Genomic DNA, 12,555 nt, shown 5'->3' on the forward strand with positions numbered 1-12,555 from the left:
CCGGGTGCTTCGCATTGAAGTCACCCGCAATGAACACCCTCCCCCCAACTGTCAGCAGCGCGTCGACGTCCGCCTCCTGGAGGTGTCCGCGTGGTGGCCTGTATACTGCCACGAACGTGATCTGCCCGGCTGTCGTGGTGACCGTCACCCCAGTGGCTTCCAGGGTTGCCAGGTCCGGGAGTTGCACCTGGTGGTGCCTGAGTGATGCACGAACATAGATGGCGGTGCCACCGCCGGCTTTTGGCCTGTCATTGCGGTAGCGAACATAGTTTGCTACACGCACGTGGACCCCACGTTTAAGGTGAGTTTCGCCGACCAGGCACAGTTCTATGGCCTAGTTCTGCATGAACTGGTGAAACTCACCTTGTTGGGGGAACACTATGTTTGTGTTGAAGCCGCAAACGGTCAGCTGACACACCCCAGATCATGAACTCGACTTCAGAAGACGGCCAGACCGGGCGCGGACGGCGGAGGGAATAATGTAGCCGCGTCTGGCGGGCGCGGACCTCAGACGGAACACACGACGCAGGGCGGACCGATTAGGGAGCGCCCAGCACGAAACAGAAGTGGAAATCATAGTGACAGTCATGAGATAGAGTACCCAACATCTCAGATCGGGTCTGACACACCTCAGATGACAACCACAACCGTTGAGGACGGCCAAAACGGGCGTCGACGGCAGTCGGAATATCCGCGACTGGAGGTGTCAGTTGAAGCCGAGTCTGGCGGGCGCGGACCACAGATGGAACACTCGACTCGGCGCGGACCGATTAGGGAACGCCCAGCTCCTCCCAGGCATAAATGACTCGATCGACCCAAGGAACAGTCTCCCACCACAGTCGCTGAGATGTGCAGCCGCGAGACGGACGTACCTGCGCCTGCTAGCGACGCGAAGGGTGTGGCAGATCGCCGTCCGGCCGCGCTTGCGCGGTCGGCGGCCCCATCTGGCCCCCCACTTATGACGACCACTGCTATGGCTATGGATTTGACGGATACTACTCCGGAAACGTTGAAGACTGCGCTGTCTGCTCCGCTGCCAGATTCTGAAGATGAGAGCTCTACCGCCCCTCAGCCACGCGGACGCAGCGGGAAACAGAAGAGGAGGGCAACAGCTGCGACGGCCGCTGCTCGCAGCTCGCCGATTGAGAAGAGAGCCAAGCAAGATTTCGCCCCTGATGCCGACGGTTTTGTCCCGGCCCGGCGAACTGCAAGACGCATGCTGTCGTCGACGACGCCTCCAACTGCCGTCGCCAACTCATTCGACGCGCTCGATGACGCACCGGCACCCACGCCGCGCGTTCCTGCGCCGAAGAAAGACTCCCATCTTCCGCCGGTGGTCCTCCAGTTTCGGCCGCCCTATGGGGAACTGCAGAAGTTGTTGCGCAGCTGGACAACGGCCGTGTACACAGTGACGCCTGCAGGGCGTGACCTGTACAGGGTCACACTCCGCACTGCCGATGACTATCGCCGGGTCACGCAGGAGGCGTCTGAGCGTGGTCTCCCTTTCTATACCCACGCTTCAGCGCCCGACAAGGTCCTGAAGATTGTCTTCCGCGACCTCCCGTTCAACATGGAAGCCGATCACCTGCATCGTGAACTCGCTGACCTGGGCTTCTACATCCGGACCGTCGTGAAGATGAAGTCGCCAAAATCACGTGAAGATATGCCGCTCTTCCTGGTCGTCTGCTCTGACACCGTGGAGAACCGCAAACTCTATCAATTGACGCGGGTCGCCGACGTTCCGGTTCAGACCGAGGATCTTCGCTCCCGGAGAGGCCCTGTGCAGTGCTTTCGCTGCCAGGGGATCAATCACGTCGCGCGCCACTGCTCTATGCCGGACAGATGCGTTAAATGCGCCGGCGCTCATGCAGGAAGTGCGTGCCCCCGTCCGCCCACCGAGAAGCCTACATGTGCACTCTGCGGCGGTGCTCACGTGGCCAGTTATCGTGGGTGTGAGGTGTGGAAGCGTGCCATCGCTCGACAACGTGGCCAAACACCAGCGCCACATCAGAAGAAGCCAGCAACGAGACGACCAGGCGTCTCTTTCGCGGCGGCAACGTCTGGGACGCCCTCCGCCTCCCCGGCTGCGTCGGTTGCTCCCGCTCCCGCCGCATCCGAGGCCGTGCCGGCACCTGAGGCTCCTACACCTCCACCACAGCTGCCAGTGGCGGCGCCGGGTACTGCCTTTCCCGGGACGTCAGCCGGACCGCGCCCTGCCAACCGCCGGCGCGGGGGTCGTCGCCCTGTGGGTACCCAGCGCTTGGCACCGTCCGTCGAGCAGCCCCGGGTGGGCTCTCACAGCGAAGCAGCCACGCCTCCCCCCTCCAGCGCCGGGGCCGCGCCAGCTGCCTCCACCGCCGACCTGGCCAACCTCGTCGCGCAGCTCACAGCCCTGGTGACCAGTGCTACGAAGTTGATTGAAGTCCTGTCGCAGCAACTCACCGCTGCAGTGCCGATGGCCTCTCCGGCCCCGACCGCTGTCAACACTCACCAGCCACACCGTGGGCAGCGTTAGAGGGCTCACGGTCGTCGCGTGGAACGCCAACGGCGTCCGCACTCAAGCTGGCGAACTACGCCAATTTCTCCGAGATGAAGCCGTCGACGTCTGCCTTATCAATGAAACACACCTGAAGCCTGGGGTCGACGTCAGGGCGGCGAACTACTCCAGCTATCGCACCGATCAATTGACGGCGGGTGGAGGGACAGCCGTCTACGTCCGCACTGGCATTCGTCACCATGTGATACAACTTCCACCACTGGCAACGCTGGAGGCCACTGGTGTCGTCGTTCACACCTCGGCGGGCGCCATCACGTTCGTCGCGGCCTATCGGTCGCCGTCTCGTCCCCTGGACCCTGCTGACATCGGTGCTCTGCTCTCCATGAGGGGGCCGGTGTTCGTCGCCGGGGACTTCAACAGTAAACATGTCTCCTGGAACTCCAGGGTCACCAATGCCGCTGGCCGCTGCCTGCTCCGGGTAGCGGAACGTCACCATGCGCTTGTGGTGGGGCCGTACGACCCGACGATCTTCAATGCCCGTGGCCTCCCAGATATAATTGACATCGCGGTCGTCAAGGGCATCCCTCTTCAGATCACCGCCACGACGAGGACGGCGCTGTCTTCGGATCATGTCCCTGTGGTTTTTGACATCGACCTAGATGCCCTTCAGCAGCCCAGGCGAGGTATCTCACTTGCTGGCATCGACTGGGACAGGTTTCAAGAAGCCGTGACGCACTCACTCGCCGCCGCGCCGCCCCCTGCGGAAGCTGGAGCGGACGAAGCACTTCTGCACTTCGCGGCATCGACGCTCGACGCTGCCGCTATAGCGACGCCGCCCCGACCTCGCCCTCCGCCTGACTACTCCCGCCAGCTGCCGCCGGACATCCTTGCGGCCATCACTGAGAAGAACCGGGTCTACCGGGAGTGGTAGCGGACGAGAAATGCCAACACGAAGCGCCTTCTCAACAGGATGCGTCGGGACATCAGGGCCGCCATCGACGACCATCGCAACCGCGACTGGACCAACAAGGTCGCCACTCTTTGTCTTGAAGACGGCTCCGCCTGGCGGACGGCGAAGCGTTTCCTACGCCGCACGCAACGCATCCCTCCGCTGCTGGTTCATGGTCAGGCTGTCTGCGAACCATCTGCGAAGGCTGATGCCCTCGCAGACGTCTTCGAGGCCGCGTTTACGCCTATCGAAGACCCGGCTGACGCTGTCCACGACGCCCTGGTTGCTGACCGGCTCCCACGCTACCTGGAGGCACGCGACGACGACGACGTCATTGAGGAGACAACGGCGGAGGAGGTGTCTTCCATCCTGCGTGCCCTGAACCCCAGGAAAGCTGCGGGCCCAGACGAAGTTTCTAACGCCCTACTTCAGAAGTTGCCGCCCGTGGCTGCCACTCATCTTGCCGACGTTTTTAATGTCATCCTCCGGTCCTGCAGTTTTCCTCAGTCCTGGAAGCATGCAGAAATCGTGGCGATTCCGAAGATGGGGAAGGATCTGCGGCATCCCGTGAACCACAGACCTATTAGTTTACTGCCGGCCGTCTCCAAGGTCTTTGAAAGGGTGTACATCAGGCGGCTGCAGCGCCACGTCGACGAGGAAGGCCTCCTGCCCGAAGAGCAGTTCGGATTTCGCAGGGGCCACTCGGCCGTTCATCAACTCCTTCGGCTGGTGGAAGATGCGTTCGTCGCCCTCGAGCAGCGCGAGTTCTTCGGCGCGGTGTTCTTGGACGTGTCGCGCGCTTTCGACAGTGTGTGGCACCGCGGACTCTTGTTCAAACTGTTTGAACTTGGGGTCCCGACGTCGCACGTACGTCTCATCGCTTCCTATCTTGCCGATCGGACCTTCCATGTGCGGGCCGCGCAGGGCTTGTCCTCCGTCCGCCGCATCAACGCCGGTGTGCCACAGGGCTCGGTCTTGGGGCCACTCCTGTACTCGCTGTACACGTCTGATGCGCCGAAGATCGACCGTGTGCGGCTCGCCCTGTACGCGGATGACACGGCTCTCTATACCAGGAGCCTCAATGCCGCCGTCATGCGCCGCCGTCTGCAGCTCGCCGTTGACACCCTGGCAGCCTGGGCAGTCAAGTGGCGTCTCCAATTCAACGGTGTCAAGACCCAGTTCCTGATCGTCACCAGGCGCCTTGTTCCTGCAGGTTTTCAACCGCTCACCGTCGGTGGAAGCCCTGTCCCGTGGCGCCCAACGGCGCATTACCTCGGCGTCACCATCGACCGCCGACTCACGTCGGTTCCGCATATCCGCGAAGTGAAGGCCAAAGTGCGGAACCGGCTCCGCACCCTGTACCCGTTGCTGAACCCCGACTCCCACCTACCACCGCGGCTGGGCATCACCCTGTACAAGGCGCTGCTCCGTCCTGTACTTCAATACGCCGCGGTCGTCTGGGGGAACGCCGCCGACACGAACCTGAAGAAGCTGGAGACGCTGCAGAACCGCATCCTTCGGCTCGCCCTCCACCTGCCTTACGATTTTCCCACCGCTCATCTTCACGACGTCGCGGAAGTACCTTTGCTCCGTGACCTCTTCCAGACGACCGCCCGCACCTTTTACGACCGTGCTGGCCGGTCGCACAACGCCGAAATCCGGACGCTGGGCCGCAAACTGCCGCGCAGCGTCACCACCCGCTGGCCACACCTGCTCGCTATATAGCTAGCTCTGCAGACCTGTGCTGAGGAGACACCCAAGAAGACAACCCACATATGAAGACGCAACATCAGCATGCATGGGAGGCAAAGCATTAACTGCTGCGAACTCCATCATACATCGGAGGCGAAGTTATCTCCGTGCAGATCCACGCGAAGGAACAGTCTCAGGTAGCACCTGAAGAAGACAGCGAGGCACGCTGTTGAAATGTCGTGCGAAAACGACGCGAACATCCGGCTGGACTTCCGAATATCCCAGATATAATAAACTTTCTTGAGAATGAGAAGCTGGCCGGGGTGGCCGAGCGGTTCTAGGTGCTACAGTCTGGAACTGCGCGACCGCTACGGTCGCAGGTTCGAATCCTGCCTCGGGCATGGATGTGTGTGATGTCCTTAGGTTAGTTAGGTTTAAGTAGTTCTAAGTTCTAGGGGACTGATGACCTTAGAAGTTAAGTCCCATAGTGCTCAGAGCCATTTTTTTGAGAATGAGAAGCTTATGTCCACGAGTCAGCATGGTTTCAGAAAGTATCGCTGGTGCGAAACTCAGCTTGCCCTTTTCTCATATGATATACTGCGAACTATGGATGAAAGGCAACAAGCTGATTCCATATTTTTACATTTCCGGAAAGCTTTTGAGACGGTAGGCAACGGCCTTGCCGCAGTGGCTACACCGGTTCCCGTGAGATCACCGAAGTTAAGCGCTGTCGGGCGTGGCTGGCGCTTGGATGGGTCACCATCCCGCCGCCATGTGCTGTTGCCATTTTTCGGGGTGCACTCAGCCTCGTGATGCCAATTGAGGAGCTACTCGACCGATTAGTAGCGGCTTCGGTCAAAGAATACCGTCCTAACGGTCGGGAGTGCGGTGTGCTGACCACACGCCCCTCCTTATCCGCATCCTCCTCGGAAGATGACACGGCGGCCGGACGGTCCCGGAAGGGCCACTTGTGGCCTAAAGACGGAGCTTTTTTTTTTTTTTTTTGAGACGGTGACCCATTGCAGACTGATAATGTACATGCATATTGAGTAAGGTCTCATATGTGTGACTAGCTCGAAGACTTCTTAACTAGTAGAACCCAGTATGTTGCCTTCGACCTCGAGCGTTCATCAGAGACAAAGATATGGTCAGGAGTGCCTCAGGGATGTGTGATAGGACCGCTGTTGTTGTCTATACACATAAATGACTAGTCGGAGTGTGTGGGCAGCAATATGCGGTCGTTTGATGATGACGCTGTGGTGTACGGTAAAGTGTTGGATTGACTGTAGGAAGGTACAAGACGATTTAGACAAAATTTCTGTTCGTCTGGTGAAAGGCAGCTAACTCTAATTGTGGGTAAATATAAGTTGATGAGGATGAATAGGAAGAACAAATCTGTAATGTTGGGATACAGTATATGTAAACGACTTCACTGTGTCAAACAGGAAACTAGCGTCCTGCTTGACACAATCAAGTCGTTTAAAGGCCTGGGCGTAATGAAATGGGACGATCATGTAAGAACTGTGGTAGGGAAGGTGAATGGTAGAATTCGGTTTATCCTGTAAAGGAGACCGCATATAGGATGCTGGTGCGACCTATTCATGAGTATTGCTCAAGTGTTTACGATCTGTACCAGCTCGCATTGAAGGAAGACATCAAAGCAATTCAGAGACGGGCTGCGAGACTTGTTACCGGTAGGCCTGAAAAACACATAAGTGTTATGGAAACATTTCGGGAACTCAAATGAGAATCCCTGGAGGGAAGGCGACGCTCTTTACGAGAAAGACTACTGAGGAAATTTAGAGAACTGGCATTTGAAGCTGACTGCCGAAGGATTCTACTGCCGCCAACATACACTGCTGGTAGGGATCGCGGAGATATACGAGAAATTAGCGCTCATACGGAGGCATATAGACAGTCGTTCTTACCTCTCTCTATTTGCGACTGAAACATGGGAAGGTGGCTTGCGGAGTATCTCTGTAAGTGTAGCTGTATAATGTGGATGTAGGAAAACTCCGAAAAGTACGATCAAATTTGTCGCTTGAGCCAGGTCTTAACAGCCTATGACTCAACCAAAATGATATCTGTCCCCTTGGTCTGGCACGTTATTGTGTAGAAATGGCAACTGGACCGCAGAACTCACAACTGTATGGTTTGATGTTGCACAGGGTGGCACCAAGTGTAGTTTAAGGACCATATAGTTTAAGAAGGTTCAAACACCTTTTACCGTGGTATATCATCATTTTTAATATCGTTGAATGCAGAAATTTGTATTTTTTTTCTATATTTGGGCTCGCCGATGAAGTATAAGTGAATACACCTGTAATGTAGCATGACCGTGTTCTTCGTACTGTAGAACAATCGCTCTACCATGTGAAACATGAATGTAGTCTTGACAGGTCAAATGCAAACTTACTGTTGAGAAAGAGACATGCGCTTTCTTCAGCTCATTCAGGGCAGTAAATGGAAGCGACGCGAAAAGATATAGTACTCTGTTTCTGTAATGTTCTGCAAAGATTCACATCCCCCAGATTGCATAAAAAAGAATTGAAACGCTCACCACAATAAGAAAAAGTTATAACTATCCTATCCATGACCAACCCGACAGCCAAACAATGTAATATTTAATAGTGTCATTGTGTTACCCCCTTCTATGCAGTTGAGTAGAATGAGAGAGAAAAGTTTCCCAAAATACATGAGAATTTTGAAATTGATGAAAAGTCTTCCACAGATTCCAGGAGGGGACAAGTGCCCCCTCATGCCCTTACCCCCTCCTTGTAGGTGCCTATGTCTGTGGCAGCTCTGACTACAAAGTACAATGCCGATTTAGGCACAGTTATTGCTCATTCTTAGTCTAAGTAGAGAGCAACGTGGACTCTCCACGTCGTCTTTCTCTCTTAATAATACTTCTCTTAACTCCTCAAAACAAATGTACAAGAACATTACTTATACTATTACCAGCTCCAGATTTTTCCGATCATTTCCTTGGATTACTGGTTACGGTCATGTTCGGTCCATTACTTTTCGACTTGGCTGTCCATGCTTCCGCAATTACTGGTGGCCCGTCACATGTCTCTCCTCTCTCATAACTCTCAAAGTCACGCCTATTGTTATAAGAGCTTCTGGGAGACTAGTGGCCTCTCCCGGGACCATAGTAGTATTCCTATTCAGTGGACAGCTGGGATCCAACCTCTCTGTTCCTGGCAATGATTTTCCAAAGTCTAACAATTCCGACTTGCTCTACCGTCGCTCGCCCCTCGTTGTCACAGTCACAGCCCATATTGTAACATTATAATACACTCCTGGAAATGGAAAAAAGAACACATTGACACCGGTGTGTCAGACCCACCATACTTGCTCCGGACACTGCGAGAGGGCTGTACAAGCAATGATCACACGCACGGCACAGCGGACACACCAGGAACCGCGGTGTTGGCCGTCGAATGGCGCTAGCTGCGCAGCATTTGTGCACCGCCGCCGTCAGTGTCAGCCAGTTTGCCGTGGCATACGGAGCTCCATCGCAGTCTTTAACACTGGTAGCATGCCGCGACAGCATGGACGTGAACCGTATGTGCAGTTGACGGACTTTGAGCAAGGGCGTATAGTGGGCATGCGGGAGGCCGGGTGGACGTACCGCCGAATTGCTCAACACGTGGAGCGTGAGGTCTCCACAGTACATCGATGTTGTCGCCAGTGGTCGGCGGAAGGTGCACGTGCCCGTCGACCTGGGACCGGACCGCAGCGACGCACGGATGCACGCCAAGACCGTAGGATCCTACGCAGTGCCGTAGGGGACCGCACCGCCACTTCCCAGCAAATTAGGGACACTGTTGCTCCTGGGGTATCGGCGAGGACCATTCGCAACCGTCTCCATGAAGCTGGGCTACGGTCCCGCACACCGTTAGGCCGTCTTCCGCTCACGCCCCAACATCGTGCAGCCCGCCTCCAGTGGTGTCGCGACAGGCGTGAATGGAGGGACGAATGGAGACGTGTCGTCTTCAGCGATGAGAGTCGCTTCTGCCTTGGTGCCAATGATGGTCGTATGCGTGTTTGGCGCCGTGCAGGTGAGCGCCACAATCAGGACTGCATACGACCGAGGCACACAGGGCCAACACCCGGCATCATGGTGTGGGGAGCGATCTCCTACACTGGCCGTACACCACTGGTGATCGTCGAGGGGACACTGAATAGTGCACGGTACATCCAAACCGTCATCGAACCCATCGTTCTACCATTCCTAGACCGGCAAGGGAACTTGCTGTTCCAACAGGACAATGCACGTCCGCATGTATCCCGTGCCACCCAACGTGCTCTAGAAGGTGTAAGTCAACTACCCTGGCCAGCAAGATCTCCGGATCTCTCCCCCATTGAGCATGTTTGGGACTGGATGAAGCGTCGTCTCACGCGGTCTGCACGTCCGGCACGAACGCTGGTCCAACTGAGGCGCCAGGTGGAAATGGCATGGCAAGCCGTTCCACAGGACTACATCCAGCATCTCTACGATCGTCTCCATGGGAGAATAGCAGCCTGCATTGCTGCGAAAGGTGGATATACACTGCACTAGTGCCGACATTGTGCATGCTCTGTTGCCTGTGTCTATGTGCCTGTGGTTCTGTCAGTGTGATCATGTGATGTATCTGACCCCAGGAATGTGTCAATAAAGTTTCCCCTTCCTGGGACAATGAATTCACGGTGTTCTTATTTCAATTTCCAGGAGTGTAGATATTACCTATAACTGTCTTATCTAACTTCTTTGTCTGGTTTTATTTAAGTGATTTCTGTACAACCATCCTCTTTGATGTAACTATGTATAAGTTTTATTCGTGATTTATGACAATTAATGTAATTGTAATTAATTTATGGATGTAATTTCAAAAGTGGTATAAGAAGGAAATGTTGAAACTATAGCTGTGATCTGGTAGATGCTTGGGGCATGTAGTTTTGTAATCATATAAAACGTGGGGGGAAGCCTTTCTGCAACGACACTGGCTGGGTGGGAACAGAAGAGGCGGATCTGGCGGTCGAACTGTAAGGCTCCTTTGTGGCAAGAGTCAGTCGGTGACAAGCAGCTAAAGTGTTCTCATCCTGTGAACTGGACGAGGCACAAAGATAACAATATGGTCTCGGACATTGAAATAATTTGGCTTATTATTAATGGCATACTATTGTTAACTCTGTTCTAGAAAATATGACGCTAAGAAGATAATTTTCAGAGCTTGTTACACAGAAAGAGCAAAGGATATTTTGCCACCTTTGATGAGTAAAACAGGAGACCGACATTAGTTTCTGTTTCAATAATAAGTTTGTGTTCTGTACACTTCGTGTACAGCACCCGTATTTCATCCTTTGTTGTTTATCTAGACAAGATACTACCCCAATTACTACGATATTCTCTAGTATCCTATTACACTGAGTTGGCTGGCTCTGAGCACTATGGGACTCAACTGCTGAGGTCATTAGTCCCCTAGAACTTAGAACTAGTTAAACCTAACTAACCTAAGGACATCACAAACATCCATGCCCGAGGCAGGATTCGAACCCGCGACCGTAACGGTCTTGCGGTTCCAGACTGCAGCGCCTTTAACCGCACGGCCACTTCGGCCGGCTACACTGAGTTGACAAGTCATTCTACGAGGGCAGTTCAATAAGTAATGCAACACATTTTTTTTCTGAAACAGGGGTTGTTTTATTCAGCATTGAAATACACCAGGTTATTCCCCAATCTTTTAGCTACACAACACTATTTTTCAACGTAATCTCCATTCAATGCTACGGCCTTACGCCACCTTGAAATGAGGGCCTGTATGCCTGCACGGTACCATTCCACTGGTCGATGTCGGAGCCAACGTCGTACTGCATCAATAACTTCTTCATCATCCGCGTAGTGCGTCCCACGGATTGCGTCCTTCATTGGGCCAAACATATGGAAATCCGACGGTGCGAGATCGGGGCTGTAGGGTGCATGAGGAAGAACAGTCCACTGAAGTTTTGTGAGCTCCTCTCGGGTGCGAAGACTTGTGTGAGGTCTTGCGTTGTCATGAAGAAGCAGAAGTTCGTTCTGATTTTTGTGCCTACGAACACGCTGAAGTCGTTTCTTCAATTTCTGAAGAGTAGCACAATACACTTCAGAGTTGATCGTTTGACCATGGGGAAGGACATCGAACAGAATAACCGCTTCAGCGTCCCAGAAGACTGTAACCATGACTTTACCGGCTGAGGGTATGGCTTTAAACTTTTTCTTGGTAGGGGAGTGGGTGTGGCGCCACTCCATTGATTGCCGTTTTATTTCAGGTTCGAAGTGATGAACCCATGTTTCATCGCCTGTAACAATCTTTGACAAGAAATTGTCACCCTCAGCCACATGACGAGCAAGCAATTCCGCACAGATGGTTCTCCTTTGCTCTTTATGGTGTTCGGTTAGACAACGAGGGACCCAGCGGGAACAAACCTTCGAATATCCCAACTGGTGAACAATTGTGACAGCACTACCAACAGAGATGTCAAGTTGAGCACTGAGTTGGTTGATGGTGATCCGTCGATCATCTCGAACGAGTGTGTTCGCACGCTCCGCCATTGCAGGAGTCACAGCTGTGCACGGCCGCCCCGCACGCGGGAGATCAGACAGTCTTGCTTGACCTTGCGGCGATGATGACACACGCTTTGCCCAACGACTCACCGTGCTTTTGTCATCTGCCAGATCACCGTAGACATTCTGCAAGCGCCTATGAATATCTGAGATGCCCTGGTTTTCCGCCAAAAGAAACTCGATCACTGCCCGTTGTTTGCAACGCACATCCGTTACAGACGCCGTTTTAACAGCTCCGTACAGGGCTGCCACCTGTCTGAAGTCAATGAAACTATACGAGACGAAGCGGGAATGTTTGAAAATATTCCACAAGAAATTTCCGGTTTTTTCAACCAAAATTGGCCGAGAAAAAAAATGTGTTGCATTACTTATTGAACTGCCCTCGTAGCAAATTTTCACTACAGTTAATAAACTTTGTATAGTAGTAAATTTCATAATTATTCAGGCTCTAAGTTTTGAAGTACCTCAGGTATTTTTCATAATAGGGTAGTTAAAGTTTCACCAAAGTACAACTGTCAGTATTAACAATTACCTACAAACACCGTAATGATTCTTATTAGTTACTAGCTAGTAGACTGTGGAGGGCCAGTATAAGGACTGATTATTGTGTAGGTCTGGAAGTAACATTGTTTATTGTTTGATTTGTATATAGTTGAAACTGTTTCCGCCCCCATGCTAAATCTTGAGCCAGACTTAAGTTTCATATAACAACTACAGAGTTAATAAAGTGCACTTCCAAGCTCTCTAACATAAAAAAAAATGGTTCAAATGGCTCTGAGCATTATGCGACTTAACTTCTAAGGTCATCAGTCGCCTAGAACTTAGAACTAA

General features: G+C 53.4%; 1 protein-coding gene across 1 annotated transcript in view; it reads left to right on the forward strand.

Moving 5' to 3' along the window:
• The first annotated feature begins 847 nt into the window (after positions 1–847).
• LOC126260326 (nascent polypeptide-associated complex subunit alpha, muscle-specific form-like) overlaps positions 848–12,555 on the forward strand; it is a 36,656-nt gene continuing 24,948 nt past the window's right edge. The window contains exons 1-2 of the mRNA XM_049957651.1: positions 848–1,725; positions 1,942–2,395. Of these exons, the coding sequence (XP_049813608.1) occupies positions 848–1,725; positions 1,942–2,395 (1,332 nt within the window). The remainder of the gene's footprint in view (positions 1,726–1,941; positions 2,396–12,555) is intronic.

The sequence above is a fragment of the Schistocerca nitens genome, chromosome 5, assembly GCF_023898315.1.
Source record: "Schistocerca nitens isolate TAMUIC-IGC-003100 chromosome 5, iqSchNite1.1, whole genome shotgun sequence".
NCBI lineage: Eukaryota > Metazoa > Arthropoda > Insecta > Orthoptera > Acrididae > Schistocerca > Schistocerca nitens.